This window comes from Arvicanthis niloticus, chromosome 12, assembly GCF_011762505.2.
Source record: "Arvicanthis niloticus isolate mArvNil1 chromosome 12, mArvNil1.pat.X, whole genome shotgun sequence".
In the NCBI taxonomy this organism is placed as follows: domain Eukaryota; kingdom Metazoa; phylum Chordata; class Mammalia; order Rodentia; family Muridae; genus Arvicanthis; species Arvicanthis niloticus.
In genome coordinates, this window is record NC_047669.1 from 4,165,337 (window position 1) to 4,186,190 (window position 20,854).

The 20,854-nt window shown below is 50.8% G+C and overlaps 1 protein-coding gene across 6 annotated transcripts in view; it reads left to right on the plus strand.

Moving 5' to 3' along the window:
* The window catches only part of Arvcf (ARVCF delta catenin family member), a 56,293-nt gene that overhangs the window by 22,276 nt on the left and 13,163 nt on the right, over nt 1–20,854 (plus strand). For 3 of the 6 annotated variants that reach the window (XM_034515343.2, XM_034515344.2, XM_076942606.1), the window contains exon 3: nt 15,509–15,739. In XM_034515343.2, coding sequence (XP_034371234.1) covers nt 15,527–15,739 — 213 coding nt within the window. In that variant the 5' untranslated portion in view covers nt 15,509–15,526. Of the gene's footprint in view, nt 1–15,508; nt 15,740–18,921; nt 19,075–20,149; nt 20,243–20,854 lie in introns of those variants that run through there. The other 3 variants (XM_034515346.2, XM_034515347.2, XM_034515345.2) reach the window with 2 other exon arrangements.

The window sequence follows — 20,854 nt, forward strand, 5'->3', positions numbered from 1 at the left end:
TATTTTGACCACAGTTTGTAAGCCACTTTAACAAACCCCATATATTATTTCAATTCTGTCAGTTCTGTTTGTTTAGAGAACTCTAATAGAGCCATGGACCCTGCATGTAGTATTGCTGACTGCCAGACAAGATGTGCCCCCGGTGCAGTAGTGGCACCTATTATGAAGGCAGCTAACACTTTCTCATTGGAGTTGAGGCCTATTCATGCCTGTTCCTGTAAACATGGGCAAAAGCCCATGGCTTGGGAGTTCATAGACCCTAGTGTGCAAGCTACAGCTGTTGTTTTGGTAAATGGACATAATTCATCCATCAGATTCCTTCTAAATGTCTGTATTTATGCCCATAGATTAATGCTGCTTTCAGCTTTGATCAGAGAAACTTATTTTTGCAGTAGACAGTGGTAGTTGCCGAGGCTCACAAGTGCTCAGCCATAGGTGGGGCATTTACACCGTTCCTTCAGAACTTAGGGAGCACCATAGGAGAAGGTATGGCGGAGCAGGGGCAGGGGTGGGGTGGGGAATGGTGAAAAACCCTCAGTCCTGCAGGACAAGGCCATTAGTGTGTGAAGCCTGATCAGCTGTTGTTCTCTATGAGATCTGTACAAGATTGGCTCTGCCGTCTTCTCCTCACAGAGGGCAGGGCCTCAGGATTTATAAGACAAGAAAGAAGGGGGAGGGGACTAAGTAGTATGGTAGCTATGACCAGAACGCACAATCACATGCGTGAGAATGTCCTTGACACTGCTTATACATGTTTAATAAAACAGGTTTTAAAGTAAGAGACAAAAAACAGTTTCCTTGAATATAGTTTTTTTTTTACTGGAAAGGCAGGATAAATGTTTAAGTTCTCTCAATTGTCAATTTTCAGTATAAATTGATGTCTTAGAAATATACAGTGGTGTCCAGTGAGTTTTGCTTTGCTTATTTTTCCTGATCTGTTATGAGCATGCGTGCGTGTACACACACACAACACACACACACACACACACACACACACACACACTTGGGAGTGGGAGGGGTTCCAGACATGGTTTCTCTGTGTAGCTTTGGCTATCCTGTAGGCCTCTGCCTCCCAAGTGCTGGGATTACAGGCATGCTCTACCACCATCCAGCACTGTTTTATATTTTTAATATTACTCTTAAGTTGATGGCTTTTTATTAACTCAAAATGACTTACTGAATTATTGTCATTATTTTTTAACTACTCAGTCTTTAATAGTAATTAAAAGTCATAAATACAAAACAAAAAACAGCAGCAAAAGATGCTGAGGTACGAGGCAGGCAGTGGCTCGTATTCCTCAAGTTCCAGCTTCTCAGAAGATTGAGGCAGAAGAATTTTTGAGGCTGGGGCTCCAGGCAGGCTTGAACCCCATGCTGAACCCCATGCTGAACCCCATGCTGGGAGCTTTGGCCTTTACCATGAGGACTGCTTTGTTTCAAAATCATTTATAATTAATTAATTAATTAATTAAAGGAGTGCGGACCTCGGGTTTTTGTTTGTTTTTGGTTTGTTTGTTTGTTTTTGTTTTCTGAGTGGGATTTCTCTCTATAACTGGACTTGCTTTGTAGACCAGGCTGGCCTCAATTCACAGAGATCTGCCTGCCTCAGTCTCTGGAGAGTTGTGATAAAAGGAGTGTGCCACATGCCCGGCCTCTTACTTTGGTTCTTAAGTAACTGTTTCTTTAGAGTCCAGGGCTCCAGGTGATGTGTGTTTCCTCTGAGGAACAGTGTCACAGAGAATGGAGCAGTCATGAGGCTGAAAATAAGAAAGCTTCACCTGCTGCTTCCTGAGGGATTTCAGAGCTGGTTTAATGTTTCTGAAGATTGCAAGGCCAGGCCTGTGGCCCACACCAGTTACTCAGGAACCCAAGAAAGGAGAATCACTTGATACCAGAAGTTTAAGACCAGCTTATGCAAAAAAGTAAGCCCCTGACTCTTAAGCAAGGAAAACAAAAACACTTAAGTGAGAAAGGACGATTGTTGTGCTTTTTTTTCCCCTAAGTGTCCAAGAGGAAGCCGCAGGCAGTTAACACGCGTGGATGAGTAGTGTCCCCTCCAGGGCTTGGCACAGGCTGTAGGAAAAAGTGAACCCACACTCACCAAGCCCAGCAGGTTGGGGCCAGGTAGAGTATTTCCTATACTGTGCAGTGGACACGCTTACCTAGAAGACCAGAAGACATATGACCTTGATGAGATTTGTAAAATGCTGAGAGATGTGTCTGTGCTTGCTGTGGCTTCTGCTGTGGTTTGAATATGGCTTGTTTTCTCCAGACCTCAGGCTGAAATTTAATTTTACTTTATAAGATAATAAGAATGGGGTCCGGAAGGAGGCTTTAGGAAGTGATTAAGGCTCTGCCCTCCTGAATAGATTAACCTGTTTTTTTTTTTTTAATGTGTTAATGGTTGTCCAAGAGAAGATCTGTTGTATAGGCCAGTGACCTAGGTCTCCTGTGCTGTTTCTCTAGCATGTGACATCCTAGACCACCTTAACAACTCTGCCAGCAAGGCCACACTTGAATATAGCCTCGTGACCTTAGACCAGAATCATAAGCCCAAATCAACCTCTTTTCCTCTCTAACCTCCTCAGTACGGCGCTGTTACTAACAGGAGGAACAGATACAGACAGCCCCTTTCTGGACAGAAAGCTCCCCACCCAGATTCTGACCTTAATCTCAACAAGCCCCCATGAGGCTTGCCTCCAGCAGTCTTGTCTCTGTGGTTGAAACTCTTCTGTTCTGCTCTGGGAGTTTCTCTGCCATTTTGCTTGTCTGACCCTTTGTCATTTTCTGCCTGTTTGCAGCTTGAGTTGGCTTGACACTCTACCAGGCATGGATTTCTGCCACTGCTCGCTGTTTTCTCTGTCTTTGCTGTGGTTTTGTAAAAGTCATTTATGAGGGTTCCTTTTCTTTGTGACTTGTTCCCAATTCATCGAACATCATCTTTAACCTTTGGCAGGGGTTGGGGGAGGGGAGTGTCATAGCTATGGATCTTCTCCTCTGTGCAAATAAATGCAGTCATGTGACTCAGCCAGAGGCAGCTTTCCCAGGCTTCTCACAGCAGAGAATCCCCAGACCTGGCTGGGGTGTAGTTCAATGGCAATATCCCTGCACACACAGTTCTTGGGTTCAGTCATCAGGGCTGCAGGCTCTGCATGCCTATGATTCCAGCACTGTCAGTCTGTACACAAGTTCAGGGTCAACCATTGCTACATCTTGAGCCTGCGGTACATAGAGAGGGATCCTGTCTCAAATGATGACAGCCTCAGGAGCCGGAAGTGCTGATGATTTAGGGGTCCTTTTGGGAAGAGTGGAGATGGGACACACAGGAGGATGGTCCTGTCTCAGAAAATATCTCCACTCCCTCCAGAAAAGGATCTGCAAATCAGCTCTTCCTGCTGTTGATGGGTAGCATTTACACAGAAGCAAGTTCAGTTTCCAGAGGCTCTGAGGGGTGTGGAGTTGAAAAGCCAGGCAGCACTGAAGGGCTGGAAGTCTGCACTGGGTGAGGTGGAGAAGGCCCCTTACCCCTCAGGTTCCCACTATTCTGTTTACATATGAAGGCAGGACTCTCCTGAACTTGCTGGAGGTTGGTGGCACCCGGGCCTGTTGTATGGGTTCTCCCAGTTGAACTGGCTTCCAGCAAGGAAGATGGATTAGGTGCTGGCCAAGCAGCTTCCAGCTCAGGTCTGGGAAGGAAAGGTGGTTACCTCTTGGTCTTGTCTTCTGAGCCCTCAGGAGCATCTAAAGCCCAGAGGCCACATGGTAGCCTCAGAGGAGGACAAAGGAAAAATGATACAGACCTTTAGTGCCTTAGAACCTCTGTTTCTGCCCCATATGGATTGATTCATGGCTGGGTGCAGAATGGGTCTATTTTCTCTTCCAATTAAAGCATTAAAAGGGGCTAGAGACATGGCTCATCGGTTAAGAGCAATGACTGCTCTTCCAGAGGTCCGGAGTTCAAGTTCAATTCTCAGCAACCACATGGTGGCTCACAGCCATCTGTAATGGGATCTGATGCCTTCTTCTGGTGTGTCTGAAGACAGTTACACTGTACTCACATACATAAAATAAATAAATAAAATCTAAAAAAAAAAAAAAAAAGATTAAACAAAAACAAAGAATTAAATGACAGGAAGAGTTTGAAAGTTAAAGTTTGTTCCAAGAGGACATTTTTATTAGAGTGAAAAAAACCAACCCAGGGCAGGAAAGCTGTAATCCTCGGTGCTGCCATAGGAGAGGAGAGGAAGGAGGGAAACCCTCCTGCATTAGTGTAGAGGGCATAGCGGTCAGTTCATGGCAGACAGGCTACACATAGTGGGGAGGAGAGCTTTAGAGAAGCCCAGAGAGCAGGAAAACATAACAAAACAAAACCCACCAAAACGAACAAACCTCAGGTTCGGGCCAGTGTCTGAAAGAGACAAAAGTAGAAGAGAAAAGAAAGTTACAGCTTTTTCAGTCAGGGCTCGGGAAGGTGCAGAGATCCATGGATCCGTAGGATAGTGCAAAGGGAGTGTGTGTGGCAGGGATTCTAAGAAGGAAGCTACAGCATCTCATTAAAGGGGTAATTGTTCTACTTGTCTCCCTGGTGTGGCTTAAGGTGAGCCTACCTTTCTAGGGCTGATCCCTTGGCCACGTAATTGGCTGTTTGGACTGGAGTGATTCTTTTATGTTTCAGATAGTTTGGAAGTTGTCAAGTCAACAGCTGAGTTAGAGACTGCATCCTGTTGGCCAGAGTGAACCAGTCTTCCCTTATAAGACTTTAGTGCCACCTGCTTCTCTGAATTGTTTATCAGGAGGGTCATGCCAGGGACAGTATTTGTCTTGAGAGTCACCTGTATGCAGACAGGCCACTGTTACCAAGGAACAGCGACTCTGCATCCTCCCGGGGCTCATCTCTGAGTGTTGTGGCCTGGCTTTTGCCCTTCCTATAGCCTTGGTGGCTGACAGTGGGAGAGTACTGCCAGTTTCTTGTCAGAGAGGACCCTATGGGGTAGTGCTGGGGTTTGCACTAACTCCTGATTCATGGCTCCATGGGCTGAAGCTGCTGGTTCTCGTTGCCAGTGTGAACGTCTCACTTAGGACTTCTTGGATGTAGGGGCCTTGAGCATCCTCACCCTGACAGAGTCAGTCCCACCTGCCCCCGGGAAGCAGGCCTGAGCCTCTTGAGCTAGTCAGGATTTCTGCATCCTCTTGCCTGCTCTGACCTTCCATCCCTCTGGAACCAGGTGGGCACAGATGTACCACAGCTGTGCCATTCTGGACACTCCAGAGCACAATAATTAGACTATGGCTTATGCACGACACATGGGATGAGCCAGGCCAGGGCATGACAGGGATGACAGTCTTCCTGCCTGAGTCCTGAGTATTGTTTCCTTGAAGAAGAAATGAGTGGGGAACGTTACTACATTTTTCTAGGCTGCTGTTTTTCAGAGTTCTGTAGAGCCTCCATCTTCCCTGGTGGAGGAGCCCCTGCATGTTCTTTGTGAGCCTGTGTGAGCTGACTGAGGGGATTTGCAGGTCCCTGCTTAGCATCCTCATGTCCACAGTGTCAGCAGATAACTCGAATGCCAATGGGGAAGCGGGCTGGGGAGGGCAGCATGGGGCTATGTCAGAGCCACTTGTGGTGCTTGCTGATTCAGAGGCCCTGCAGAGTTGGGGATGGTCTCTTGGCTGGTCTCCGTAGGGTTTGGGTACACTTACCCACAAAAGGATGGATATCCCCCCCCCCCCCCAAGCCCATGCTACCTCACTAGAATTTCCACTAGAACTCATTACCCCTCTAGGGGCTTAGTTAGCAAAGCTATTGTAGGTCAGACTGAGGTCATTTGGTGAGGACCTCTGGGCAGAGTGCCCAGCATGCCAGGGCACTGCCAAGTGCCTGGTCAGCAGCAGTCAGGGTGGGCATGACCCTCACCACAGGCCAGGATAGCCAGGAGGGGGGTGTCTGTGTTTGAGCCATCTCCTGGCTGAGACCTGCTGTAGGTGGCCTGATCATCTCTTGGCCTCCTAGACTGTGATGTTAGAGGAAACATTCAGCTACTTCTGGGGGAGGTCTGCACAGGGTGCCTGTTACCGTGTGTGGGACCTATTCTGTCCTCAGGGTTATATATCCCTAACCTTAGACTGAGCCAGTTCACAGCGAGGAACCCTCTGGACCAGACCTGATGTTGGGTTGTGGGCATAGCAAAGCATTCCTGGCCACATTTTTTTCTAGAGCAAGTATGGAAGTTGAGATTGTGTATGGCAGGGAGAACTGGTGTCACAGAAACTAAAGGGATCTGGAGCAAGACCAAGATGGCCATCGCCACACCTCACAGCAGACATGGTGCCGAACCTCTCCTTCCAGCCCAGGAGCTGCATGGCCCCCACCTGCCTGTCTGCTGAGGACTTCTAGCATCCCCTTTCCCACTGGGACTTCAGCCCAGTACTGTCCTGATGACTAGTTCAGGTGTTTCCTGTCCCATGAGAGTCCCTTGTTTCAAAAACCTTTCCCACCACCTAGCAAAGTTTCTCCATTGTTACAAGGATATAGGAAAGACTAAGACTCTTAAGCTCTGGGAACAGCTACTGTTTGTCCTGGGGTCTCTCTGACAGCTAGTCCTTAACTAGCTCCTGACCAGGGGCTGTTCTGTGGGTAGTCAGATCTCAGTCTTAACCACTAGGCTTTCCCATCTCATCTCCTTAGCTTTGTATCCTGGGAGGCTGTACTAGGGGCCACCTTTGTCCCTTAGAGGCTCTCTGACTACAGCAGGGGGGCGCACCTCAAAGGGGCTTTGTGTCACCACAAAGAGGCTCTGTCCCTCTAGAGAAGCCTGAGTGTTGCCATGGTAATAGAGGGGCCTGGCAGAAGGGGTCCACCATCTGAGGCGGGGGAGGACATTGCAGGCCAGCAGCACAGTCTGCAGTGCTGGCAGCCAACACAGTGACTGCCGCACCTGCCCAGCTGAGGCCTGTATCTTGCAGGACACTGTCCTTAACAGGGCCCCTCTGGGGCCATAAGTATCACTGGGGATAAGTATCACTAGGGCCTCCCAAACTGCCAAGAACTTCAGTCACCTATTAAAGGTACTTTGATCCTCATGTTTACCCCCAAAATGCAGGCACAAGCTTGGCTCTGTGTCTGGGACCTCAGTACCTTGCTTCCTGTCTCCTTAAGATGTAAAGCTACTGGCATGGAGCAGTCAGAGAAGGCAGTAGAGGCAATGGCTGGCTACCTTCACTTCCTGACCCCATGGAGTGGGGTGACCTGTGTGGGCTTTGTAATTATGTGGAGTGTACTGAGAATCTTTGAGTACATAAGGGAAGTATCTTGGAGGGACTTCTGCATCTCACAGAGGGTCCTTAGTAGCTCAACAACATCTCCAACCAAATGGGGAATGGCTCCATCCCCGTGGAGGTGCGTTAGATATCTGTGAGAGAACACACTGGGAGAGCTACCTGCTCGTAGCCTTTAGCCCTCATGGTTGACACCAACCAGCTACTTGTAGTCCTAGGGGACAGTTTCTTGCTTCCTTAAGAGACACTTTCAGAGCTGCAATGGTAGCACTGTTGGATGCAGCTGTGTCTGCATCAGACACAGATGGGGTGTCAGGGACTGTCCTGACTGGGAGACATCTATCTTCCATGTCCCCTGAGTCCTATGGAGAGATGAGTTTCATGGAACATGGAGGCTTGAAGGGAACCAAATAGAGAGCAGGCGTCTGCCCCCAGGGAAATCTTGAGCCCAGGCTCTAGTAGGAGCGTGCTATGGCCCAGGCCTCCTAGAGAAGAGGACACAGCTCCTGGAATACTGATCTGCCTACCTGCCTGACAGTCCCCAAGAGTCACCTTGAGTCACCTGGCTCCTTGGCCACAGCAGCATCCTGTCCTTGATTAGAGCCCCAGTGTCTCAGGTCAGCCTTATCATAACCCCTAATCTCCCTGGATCTCTCAGAGGCCCTTTGCTCAGGTGCTGACCAGTTTTCCTTGATCCTGGACAGCCCTTGGCCTAAAGTGCCCCACTACTGTGAGGCAAGAACCCACTGAGGGTCCCCTTACACGTGAGATCCATTCTCTGATGCCGTGCTGTTGCAACACCGTGGGTATACGCTAGGACACAGAAGTCCCTGAAGAATGTGTCTCCCCACCCCCACCCCAACCAGAGTCTTTGCCAGAATGGTCTGCCTCTTTTGTGGGAAATCTAATTTCCAGGCTGTATCTAATTCCAGGCTGCCTGAAAACCAGCTGCTTCCCTAGGCAGCAGACACATCCGTTGCCCTCCCCACCCTCCCAAGCAGACTCCAGTCTCCAGTGCCTGGTGGGGAAGATGGCTGCCTCTCCCTTCCTCAGAGTTGTTTATAACCATAACTCTGTTTCTCAGATGTGCAGAACTTGGCCTGGGGGACTCCAGCACCAGGAACCCCCCCCCCCATCCCACTACAGCTGTGACCCCAGGAGATGGGTCCTTGTAGTTTCTCTGTTCCTACACATATACAGACAGAGTCATTCCCATGCATCTAGCTTGAGGTCTCCAGACATGTCACCGTGTACGTTATTTTATCCACTTTCAGCTGTTTTTTTTTTTTGTTTTTTTTTTTTTTTTTATATATACTTTATTTATGAGCACCTTAAGGTATGGTGGCACATGTCTTTAATCCCAGCACTCAGGAGACAAAAGCAGGTGGATCTCTGTGAATTCTAAGCCAGCCTGATCTACAGGATAGCCAGGACTAAACACAGAAAAACCCTGTCTCGAAAAAACAAAAAGTATAAGAGTACCTCAATGAACTAAGACTATTACTTTGCTGTTGAATGTTTCAGAATACTTAGTTCCAGCATGACAGTTGTCTTTTCAAGTTCTGTAACTTTGTTCCCTCTGCCCCCTACCACCTCATGTTTTTGAAATGGGGGTCTCACTGTGTTATCTAGCCTGGCCTTGAGCTCCTAGGCCCCCAGTTCTCAACCTGACCTCCTTGGGGGTTGAATGACCCTTCCATGGAGGTCACATGTCAGATATCCTACATATCAGATATTTACATTATTATTCATAACAGTAGTCAAATTACAGTTATGAAGTAGAAATGAAAATAACTTTCTGGTTGGGTCACCACAACATCAGGAATTGTATTAAAGGGTTGCAGCATTAGGAAGGTTGAGAACCACTGTCTAAGGCTTAAATGATTCTCCTACCTCCGTTTCTTGGGTAGGTAGGAATACAGAAATATGCCACTACATGCAGCTTCCTTCCTATGGAAATGGTTAAGGCACAAACTAGAGAGGCAAGGGGGAGCTGTGGCCTGCACCCTGCCCAGCCTCTGTTGTGCTGAAGGCACCGTGCAGACGCGAAGCTCCTTCAGTGGTGTCACCTGAAATGCTTGCTGCACATGCTGCTCAGCGTGTCACTTTTTTAAAATGACAACACCGTGTAGTACTTTTGTCTGTCTGTTTTTGGTGTACAGAGACATTTCATTCTCACAGAGTCCCGCTGGTGCATCTTTATGCTTCTATGGAGAGGCTGTGAACAGCTCTTTCCTAGCCCAGCACCCTTGACCCTGTACCTCGCGCCAGAGCCTCTGTGCTCTCGGCTTTGGTGCAGACATGCTTTGTGAACCTCACACTCCAGACCTCCTCTGATTTGTCCCCAGTCTGGGCACAGTGCCTGTCCTTTTGAGCTTGGCTAGAAGCCATTCCCAAGGTTCTGGGTACCATCTGACCTCAGTGAGGATGACAAGATAAAGATGGAGTTCTCCCAAGGCTTGGCCATCCATATACAGGAAGCATGTTTCCTGTGTGGCAGAACTGAGGGCACTAGACCAGAGCTGCTCCCAGGATGGCCTCCCAGGCAGAGAGGATGGGCCATGCCACTTCTGGGCCTGCATTCAGCTCCTGCCAGGCTACTTCCCCGTGCAGTGGTTTTTTTCCTGCTTGAGATGGGCAGAGTGTGGAGTGTGGATCAGAAGGAGGCGTAACTGTCCCAGTGTCTTCCTGGCCTCTGATAGGTGTCTGGCAGGGTCTCAGGCCTGGAGCCAGGCCCCCTTCCGCCCCCCACTGACCCTTAAGAAATTCCTCTAATTCCTCAACCCTAATTGACCTCAGCCCTGTAATTTGCTTTTCTGGGCCAGGCCTTTGGCTGTGCTCCTTCAGAGGAGGAATGTCTGGGTCAGCAAAAAGGCAGAAAATGCTGCTTTAGGTTCAGGGATAGAGTCAGCCTCCATCCCAGTCTCCTCTGACAGTGCCTGTTGCTTTTCCCATAGAGCGAGTGAGGGCTCTCTTTGCTGCAGAGTACACGGCCACCAGACACTCTTTTTCTGTGGTCGTGAGAACTGCATTCTCATAACTATCATTTATACTTCCATCTTTCTGTTCTCCCTCCCCCCCCCCCCTGCCTCTTTGAGACAACGTCTCCCTCTGTAGGCCTGGCTGGCCGTAAACTTTCTTTTGTTTGTTTGTTTGGGTTTTTTTTTTTTGTTGTTGTTGTTGTTTTTTGTTTTTTGAAACAGGGTTTCTCTGTGTAGTCCTGGCTGTCCTGGAACTCACTCTGTAGGCCAGGCTGGCCTCGAACTCAGAAATCCACCTGCCTCTGCCTCCAATTAAAGGCATGCACCACCACTGCCGGGCTGGCCTTGAACTTTCTACTCAGACCAAGATAGCTAACAGGTGTGCCCGAGTCTGTTTCCAGCAGTTTGGGACCATGCCACATCCAGCTCTCCATTTTCATTCATCTTCCCTCAGCTCTCTGGCCCCCAGCCATCCTTCGATCTGCCTTGTCTCTCACTCACCCATTTGCCTGCCCATCAGACTGCCCATCTCCAGCTGACCTCTCGTGTGCCCATACAGCCATCTTCATTCTCTTGGCACATACCCGTTCTGTCACCCACTCATTACTGTCCCCCTTCCATCCAGCCTCCTCCTGTCCCATCCTTCCCTCATATCTCAGTAATCTATCCTCTCACTCATTCACCATGCGTCTCCCAGTCTGTCCATCCACAATCATTCCCGCTCGCCACTCTCTTACTTGTTCGTGTACAGGTAGCATCCACCCAGCTGTTATGCATTGGTATGCCACTGCCATCTCCACTCACCTGCCCATCTCTCCACCACCCACTGGTCCCTCCCATCGCCTCTGTCTTCCTGTCTATTGTTTACACTTTCTCTAGTCTCCATTTGTGCCCTGTTGCCTGGATCAGCTACCTTTTGTACAGGGCTTCTGCTCTGGGCCTCTCCCAGCCCTTGTTGGGTATGAAAGCACAGGAATGAGGACTCTAACCCTGACGCTGTCACTAACTGCCTGCTGTGTCTGTGGCTGTCACTCTCATTTTTTTGGTTTTGTTTTTAAATCCTGGCCCCCCCACCCATGTGTGTGTGTGTCCGTGCCCGTGAGCATGTGTACAAATGTTGTGTGAGTGTGCATATGCCACAGTTCGTATGTGGAGGTCAGAAGACAACTCTGGACATCAGTCCTTGCCTTCCATCTTGTTGGAGACAAGGGGTTTTTGGGTTTGTTTTGTTTTGTTTGTAGTTACTGCTGCATACACCAGGCTAGCAAGTCTTGGAGCTTCCAGAAATTCTCCTAGGTGTCTCTCACCTCCTGGTAGGGTATGCTGAGATTACATTGGGCCACTGTGTCTCATTTTCATGTGGATTCTTGGGACCAGCATTTAGGTCATTGTATGTGCAGCAGGTACTTTACCCGATGAGCCATCTTCCTGCTGTCTTGAGACAGAGTTTCAGTGTGCAGTGCTGACTGTCCTTGAACTATGGAGACCAGGCTGGCTTGCCTCAAATTTGTGATACCCCTCCTGCCTCTGCCTCTTAAGGACTGAGACTGCATGTGTGTGTCATCAAGCCTGGCAACCACTGTAACTTTGCAGTTGAGTTTTTTAAATTTAATCTCAGTCCTGGCTTCTAGTTCTCTCTTCCAGATTCCTGGATTTCTCTGGCATTTTCTGGTATTCATTCACACGGAGGGGAGCCTTTCTTTTTCTATTTCATTGCACACTTAACAAGAACTTGCAGCTGTTGTATGGAGCAGTAGGGCTAGGTGTTCCCAGTTGGATAGCAGCCGGTAGGAAAGGCCATCGTCTGAGGCCCACAACATCACACTTACCTGGATGTCACTGAGGTAACCCCAGGGATCCAGCACATGCATATTTGGTGCCCACCCCAGCCCTAGATCTATAGCTCTGTGCCCTAAGCCCTACCTGGGATAAGCATTTTTGAAGTCTATTGTCAATCTTTGAAAACAATCATGCTTGCTTTTTTTTTTCTTTCCATGACAACAAATATTTACTGTTTTTGTTTGGTTGGTTTTTTCAAGACATGGTCTCACTGTGTCCTAGAACTCACTCTGTAGACCATGCTGCCCTCAAACTCACAAAGATCTGCCAGCCTCTGCCTTCCAAGTGTGTGTGACTATGCCCAGTTTTACAATTATTATTTTAATATAAAAATAGCATTTTGAATTACTATCCAAAAAAAGCTTCCCTGAGCCTGGCATGGTGGCACACACCATTAATCTCAGCAGTCAGAAAGCAGAAGCAGGTAGATCTCTGGGAGTGAGTGAGTTCCTGGCTAGCTAGAGGTATACAGTGAGACTCTCAAAACTCCAAAAGCAAACAAAAGAACCATTGTCTCTTGGTGTTCTGGGCCTGCATCACCCATATCTCATGTGTGGGCCTCTTCTGATCAGCTCAGATGGGGACCCACACTTTAGAGTCAGTAGCCCATCTAAGAGCAGACAGGATACATAGTTTGGGCAGATGGCAGGGGCTCAGCACACATCTTCTTGCTCTCTTATGGGAGCTGTCAAGACTCTACCTCCCCACAATCTAGCTAGTGTTCAGGATGTTCCCTGGGAAACTCAACAGTCATTTTGCTCTGGGTTCGCTGAATTGGGCAATGGAAAGACCAAAGGCACTTTCTCACTGTAGCCTCAGAGTTCCAGGCCCCCACCCAGCCCCAACTAGAGCCAGTGGATATCCTTCAAAGGGAATCTTTGGGGCTCCCCGAGCTGTGACATGTTTGAGGTGGCTTGGATCTGAGAAGCTATCTCCAGGCTGCAGCACAGGCTTGGTTATGCCAGATGGGGTTTGTTGTAGTAAATATTTAATCTCAATAGGGGGTTTCTACCTGGCCTTAGATCATTTAGTTCCAGGATAAAAGACACAAAACTTTTATACTTATAATAAACCTTAATCAGCAGTAGAGCTGGGCAGATGTCAAGCCTCTATGGCTATTTGGTCTACTTCCCTGTACATAGCCCCGACTAGCCTCCTGCGCTGCTCTTACTCCACCTGGCCAACCCTTAAGGCTGGTTCTCAGGATCCCTTACTCCTCAGCATTTTCCTCTTTCTTCTCTCCTGCCTCAGATCCCAAGCCTGGGAACTGAAACTCCACCTGCCTCTCTTCTCAGGATCAAGGTTAAGTGGCAGCACTCAGAGCAACAGAGTTAACCTTAACAAGGGTTAGAGGGCACGGGGGAGGGGAGGGTGAAATCAGAGGGAAGGCAGGAGTCTCCATCTTTACACAAGAGGGAAGGAAGCGAACTGTTGTCCACAAGACCAATAGCTGTCTGTCAGGTCGCCCTGCCCAGTGGTTCTAAAGCTCAGCTTAGGTGGGCTGATGCTTCCAACAAGATAAAGACTCCATGACTCACCTCAGCCCTTCCTAGGGTGGGCTTCCCCTCCAGGGTGGGACCCTCTTCAAGGCTCAGCCCTTATTCTCATTAAGCTTCCTGTCAACACTGAGGCTATGTGTGTGTGGTGGTGGTGGTGGTGGTGTGTGTGTGTGTGAGTGTGTGTGTGTGGTATGTGTGAGTGTGTGTGTGTGTGTGTGTGTGGTGGGTGTGTGGTGTGTGTGGTGTATGTGTGGTGTGTGTGTGGGGGGGTGTGGGGGGTGTGTGTGTGCGTGTGTGGTGTGTGTGTGTTATGTGTGTGTGAGTGTGTGGGGAGGTGTCTGTGTGGGGAGTGTGTGGGGGTGTGTGTATGTGTGGGTGTGTGTGGTGTGTGTGGGGTGTATGTGGGGGGGCCTGTGGGCTGAGTGCCCCTGCTGTGACTGTGCCTTTTGTTTCTGTGTTGCCATGGTTTCCAGAGAGCCCAATCTGCACCTTCCTTTTTCCCTAGTGGTGACCACCTCCTCTCCCAACAGAAGTTTGGCTAATTTTACAGGTTATGGTTAACTAAGGACAGTTCCTCTGCCCACATCAGTGTTTCTGCAAGGTCACATTGGCAGTGTATTCGTGTGACAGGTGCAAAGGAAGTGAATAGCTGCGGGGTCAACACTCACTTCTTGCCTTCACTGGGCCTCATTTCCCCCAGCTGTCTTGCTGAGGGGACTGTGCGTTTTACCTCTGGGTTACATGTGTTTCCAGTGGGCTGCTGCAGAACTGGTCTTCCGTGGGTATCACCCAGTTTACGCATGATATTCCCATTCGAGAGCCTTCCTTCTCTACGCTCAGACACTGTATTGATGCTGGGGTGAGTGGTCCAGCAGTCTGCTTCTGCGGGCTGGTGTGGAAGCAGCTGGGAGCAGGTCCCAAGCAACACTGAGCTTCAGGCCACATACTGAGTATGGCTTATGTTTGTGCCCCTCCTGCAGCCAAGAGCCTGCATCTGAGCTCTGCATACTTGGACCATTTTTGTTGTTCATGAAAAACAAACACACTGGTCAGCCAGAGAATGAGTGGCAAGGAAAAATGCTGGCTTATCACTGCAAACACCAAGCCCCCTCCCTCCAATCCCCTGGGACCCTGGGCCTCAAGGAATAGCACTCTACTGGTGTGTGAGTAAGCCTGAGCCTCCCTGAAGGCTGCACTTCAGATGCTTGGGAAGTCCCTCAATCAGGCCTGCCATGCACAGGCCAGTTTTACTAAGGGGAGTCTAATGTAGGTCTGCCAGAACCTCAGCCAGGTTTTATTCAGCCTTGAGAGCAGAGACAAGCCTGTCCTGGGTGGATTGCCTGTGACTCCTGCTCCACAGTCATTCTTTCTAGGTGCTCCAAGGTAGTGGTCCTCCCCCACCAGCCTTGGTGTCCTGTGCTTGTAGTGGGACAGCCTCTCAGGCCCTGCCAGCTAGCTGCTTTCTCTTGGCCATCCTGGCTTTGTGGCTGCTGGACCCTCACCCTCTGTGGGTCTCTGTTGGACAGGAGTGAGGTGGTCCTATGAGACTGGAATCAGCTGGCAGAATCAGGGTCAACTAGAAGCCTGAAAGATAGAGAGTATTTATCACATCACACCCCCCTTCCCACCAAGCTCTGAGAAACCCATGGTCTATGGCTCAGCTGCGCTTGGCAGGAAGCAAAGAGCCTGGGTCAGAGGCCCAGCTTCACAGGGAGGGAGTTGCCTGCTTCCGGCCAGCTTCAGATTAATGGCTTTTAATTTAGAATTTAATCAATGCAGCTTCCCTCCAGAGAGCTGGATGCTCTGGCCTGGGAGAGAGTCCTGTGATCTGTGAGTAGGGTGGCAGGGGGCCCAGGATGGCCTCACCAGGTTGGTGCTCCACCCTACCCTGAGCTTGTTCTGTTTTGCCTGCAGGCTGCTGGCACCCTGGTCATGGAGGACTGCAACGTGCATTCGGCCGCCAGCATTCTGGCCTCAGTGAAGGAACAGGAGGCCCGCTTCGAGCGGCTGACACGGGCCCTAGAGCAAGAACGGCGCCACGTTGCCCTGCAGCTGGAGCGTGCCCAGCAGCCTGGCATGAGCAGTGGTGGTATGGTGGGCAATGGGCAGCCCCTGCCAATGGCCTGGCAACAGCTGGTTCTGCAGGTAATAGTCTGGGGGAGGGTAAGAATAGCCAAACAGTTGTGGTGGATCACAGCTAGCATGAAGTGGCTTGTAGGTATGCTGGGGCCTGGGAGGAGGAAAGGAAAGTAGATCCCAAGGGAGCCAGAAGCCCCATTTGTCTTTGCCAGTCACAGTATGAAGAAAAGAACAGGACATGCCTGACCCTTAGGAACTCGTTCCCTCCCTTGAGTGAGCCCTCAGGGCCCAGGTATCTGGATTGGATCTGCTTGAAGGCAGTTCTTTAAGAGTTTTGTCCAGCCAAGCAGGGATTCCACCATCTGCCTGCATCTCAGTGACCTAGAAGCATCAGTTTCTCCATTGTCCATTGCCCTCAGACTGCATTCAGGCCCCGGGTGGAAAGCTCTATTCCATAACTAGGACCCGAGAATGCTCAAGTGTGAGTGTCTTGGCCTTTCTCTACACCCTCATGATGCAGGGAGGTCCCAGAATGAGGAAATACAGAGGTTGGGGTCTGCTGTGATTATCAAGGTTTCCTTTATCTCTGAAGTTCACCCAGTTACCAGCAGGAAGAGGCCACTCCTCACCACCCAGAACAGATGCTTGCCCTGCTCTTGTCCCCTGAGCTCCACAGGGCTGACTAGGGATCCTGTTTCCCATGCTCAGCTCCTGCATTCTTAAACTTGGCAGCAGTCCTTTCATGCTAGCACCCGCAATCTCAGTCCTTTTCTGGTCCTCCTGGACCTGCATCCTAGGTAGGGAACTGTGCCTGACATGTACTTGTTAGAGACTGGAGGAACCCTGGCCTGTTTTAGCCAGAGAGGGAGCAAGGAGCTAGGCATGTAAGACTCATAGACAAGCTGCCTGTGCAAGGCTCAGGGGGACAGGTTGGGGCTGCCCCCAGCTGTCCTTGTCTGATGGCTCACAGATAAGGGTTCCTACATCTGTTCACATCTACTCAGCTAAAATGCAGTCAGAGCCAAAGTTCTCCACATTTTCAGAAGACCACAAGCCCAGTAAGGAGTCATGTTCTCCTCCTTTCTTCCTCTTCTTCACTCTCCTTCTCTTCGACACCACCTCCTTTTCTCCCCTTGAGACAGGTCTTACTGTATAGCCCTGGCTGGCCTCAAACTCACAAGAGATCTGTCTGGCTCTGCTTCCTAACTGCTGGAACTAACACAACATCTGGCTGAAGAGCCCTCTTTTCAACTATGTGGTACTGAATGTTTTCTGAAAGACAGGAATTAGAACTGAGGGGAGTAGGCCTGGAAGAGTGTGCCACATCTGTGAGGCGCTTGCTAAGTCAAAATCCAGACCCTAGGTCTTCCATGTAAGCCTGAGTGTTGTAGCTCTAATAGCGTGTCTAGCACACAGGAGGCCCTAGCATGTGAAACCAAGGCCAACCACATAGTGAGTTCTGTGCTAACCTTCCCTAACCTTCTAAAGGAAGTAGAGCAGCTCAGAAGGGCCACAGGCGATTAGTGGTGGTCACTGCCCCTGAGGCTGTTCCTCAGGCACCAAGACACACTGTGCACCCCTCCCAAGATAGAACAGGCTCTGTTCTCCATCTCCTTGACAGGCACTAGGAGAAGACAGAGGGTGCCCTCAGGGTCAGTGCCCTGGCAGGAAGATGTTCCATAGTCTGAAGCTGCTGACTTCAGGCAGTGTCTTCTCCTTACCCACTATCCCATCCCACTCTTGGCTTTCTTGGTCAGATCTGACAGGCTGATGGGGACATGAGTAGGCTCAGGCTGGCCAGGCCGTTGCCTCCGTGTTGACTCTTTGTATATTAATCTCAACAAGAGCTGTCCTGGAGCCTACCTCTGAGGCACAGGGTCAGCATAGGTAGTTGAGAGCTTGGGGTGGTTGCAAGGCAGGTAGCTGCAGCCTGCAGCCTGGGAGCTAGGGTCAGAGGTTACTGCAGACTTGTTCACTGAACTGTTCCACAGTTCTGGCTGCCTGCCCTTCATCTTCTAACAGGATGAAAACACTCATCTTGGATGAGGGAACACACTACTATGACCTGGTCAGTCAGGTTAGTGGACTTGCCTCCAGCTTAGTCAAGTGGCTAGGACGCTAACTGTTGGAAAATCTGGCTTGCATTCCCTTAAAAGAGTATGTTCTGTTAACTGACCAGGGTAGCTATGATGGAGAATGAAGGTCAGAAGTTAGAGCATTCTGGTCTGAGTAGGGAAACTGAGGCCAGTGGGCACTTAGCATGCATGAGTGTGCTTGAGCATGCTGGCTCTGCAGCCTCTGCTGGTGGGCCTCAGGGCAGGTTTGACTTTCCAGATTGGTAGTGGGGAGCAACAGACAGGAGACGAGGAAGGAGCCTGGGCCCTTTCCTTGGAGCACCCATGGAGCTTCCCGGGCTGGCCTCAGTTCTACTCTCTCAAAACCTATTTTCATATGTATGGTGCAGGAGTGTTAGCATGCTCTATAGTGTGGTTGCGTCTCTGCCTCACCCCTCCCTGTACTTGTTTTCCTCCAGCAGTCAAACTCCCCAGGTGTGGCTGCTGGCAGGCTTAGGGTGGAGCAAGATACCTCTTACTGGCTCAGATCCCCACAGCCCATCTGTCATTTCCCAATAGACTCAAGGCATGGAGGACAGGGTATAAAGCCAGTTCTGTTTCCAGGGCTTCTGACAGGAGCCCCATTCCAGAGACTTCTAGCCCAGGGAAATTCCAGACTTGGCTTTTTGTCCCACTGTTGGATACACTGTACCGGCCTTCAAAAGGTGAAACAATACTGACTTGTGTCTTGATGGGGAACCCAAGACATAAGCTGGGTGCCCTGTGGGGTTATGCAGTAAAGCCCCCTCTTAGCTCTGCAGTGACCTTCACTTGGTGACCCTTGTGGAGTGAGGACCTTGCAGCTTGACCATACCAGAACTATCTCTTAAGAGCAAAATGACTCACGGGATAAGTAGCTTGGGTCAGGTCTACTCTGTGGGACCTCAGTTTATACAACTGTAGAGGTGGATAGGCATATACACATTCACTGGGGATAGATTGAGACCTGAGAAGGAACGATTGTCTAAGTCTCTTGGTGTGTGTGGGTTGGGGATGGGGTTGCCAACCCTAGGGTGGGATGCTAGGAGCCAAGACCAGGGGCTGGCAGCCTGTCAGGTCTAGCTGCAGAGTCCCGCCCTGGCCTCTGGGGGGGCGGAGCCTCGCCCGCCCCGCCTGGGCGCGCCCCTCCCGATTGGCTGCTGGTCTTGGCCGCTGCCAGGTCCGCCTGCACGGGAGGGAGTCAGTAGAGCCTGAGCGGCCGAAGCGCCCGCTGAGTGCGGTCCAGCTGCCGCCCCCGCCGGCTTGCAGCTTCCCAGCCTCGGTCCGATGCCGGCCGAACTCAGACAGGTTGGAAAGAACTTGGTCCCGCGGGGGTCGGGGGCGGTGTCCTGAGGCCCTGGCCTACGCGGGAAGACCCGCTTTTGTTTCGGCGAGCAGCCAGCCCTCCGCAGCTATTGTCTGCTCTAGAGCCGGCTGCGCTGACCCCCGGGGCAGGAGCGGTGGCGGGAGTGAGCCAGCTGTCCTGCGCGGAGGGGGCGTGTGCGAGCACCATGCGCCTCCGTACCTTAGGGGCTGGAGCCCCGCGTGGGGGCGCAAGCCGAGCGACCCTGCACTCGAATCGAGGGTGACCCGGGAAGGGTGCACCCCTCCGCCTGTGGGACAGGTGGCCGGGGGAAGGAAAAAGGCGGGGCACAGGGCCTTCTTAGCGGTCCCTCCCCAAAAAAGCGAGGCCCGCCCGCTGAAGGAAATTGGCCTAGGCCTCTTGTTCCCTTGGGGCTCTCTCGGCTCCCCTCCATTCCCCTTCCGCTCGCTTCTGACTACACTCTAGGGACCAGTGGAGCAGCTTCTGGAGATTTAATGGAAACCCTTTCTGCCGCGGCATTGCACGTGAGGGGAGGGCAAGGGAGGAGCAGAGCCCGGTACTGCCCACGTGTGGTGGCGGGAGGGGTCTGCCCGGCATCCAGGCTGTATGCGTTCCAGTGCTGGTGAGGGGCAGGTGTGCTACATGTACTATGTTCAGAGGGAGTGGGCTTTGATAAGCAGTGAAACTGAAGCTGTATGGAGCAGGGACTGCCTAAAAGACACCTGGTGGTAGGAGGGAGGTCTGCCACTCACCTAATGTGGTCCATAGCTTCTGGCCACTGACTGCAGAACTGGAGTCAGTTCTGGATTTGTGGTCAATATGACTGGGATTCAGGCTTAAGGGAAGGTGGGAATGGTAACACTTGGTCCCCTCCCCAGCTTGTTCATCCCACCCCAGGACCCTTAGCCACTGTCTGGGGCCACACCCTGGCAGGCTTACTGCTCCTGTGTGCTGTGGAAGGTTGTGCAGAAACTGGGCATAAAGGAGGTGATATTTTGTGGTGACCAAGGGCCTGCCTGGTGGGAGATGTCAGCATAACTTGTCCTATGCTCTGCCTAGGAGGGCCATGCTGGAGTTCAGAGCTCCATCCCTACCCCCATTAGCCATCCTGTGCCCTCTGAGGACCTGGGCCCCCGGAGGTGTGGGTTCCAGGTATGCATCTGACTTCACTTTGTGGTTGGTGTATGCCAGCAGGAACTGCATAGGGTGGGGCATTAAGACCTGTGGTCTGTTCTGCATGATGTAGACTGTAGATGCTCGTCCATAAAGTGCATAAGCTGTTAGATCCTGACACATCTCGGTCTTCTCTCCACGGTCCTAGCATATGAGTAGGATGGCTTCCTGAATCCTTCCCTTCTCAGCATGAGGAAGCTGAGTCCCCACAGGTTTGTGTTCAGCACCATGCTTGTGGGGTTCTTCTAGGGAGCAGGTTAGCTGGGTAGGTCCCAGAAAACCCCAGGCCTTCGTGGCAACCCCTCTCCTGTATAGGCCTAGTAGCTCCAAAGTTTGGCGGATGGATATGGCCTCTGTTAGAGAAGAAAGGAGCCAGGGAGGGAGTGATCATACATAGTTGGCACACACCAGGGAGGGAGTGATCATACATAGTTGGCACACAGTGTTGCACAAGGCTGTGACAATATAGTCAAAGGTGCCCGTGTCTGGTACAGAGTGGAACAGCCCAGAATCAGCTCTCACGCTGGGCTATAAGTACAGAGAATTAAGCTGGTAGGTGGGTCATGAAACATGGAGACACTCCACCAGCCC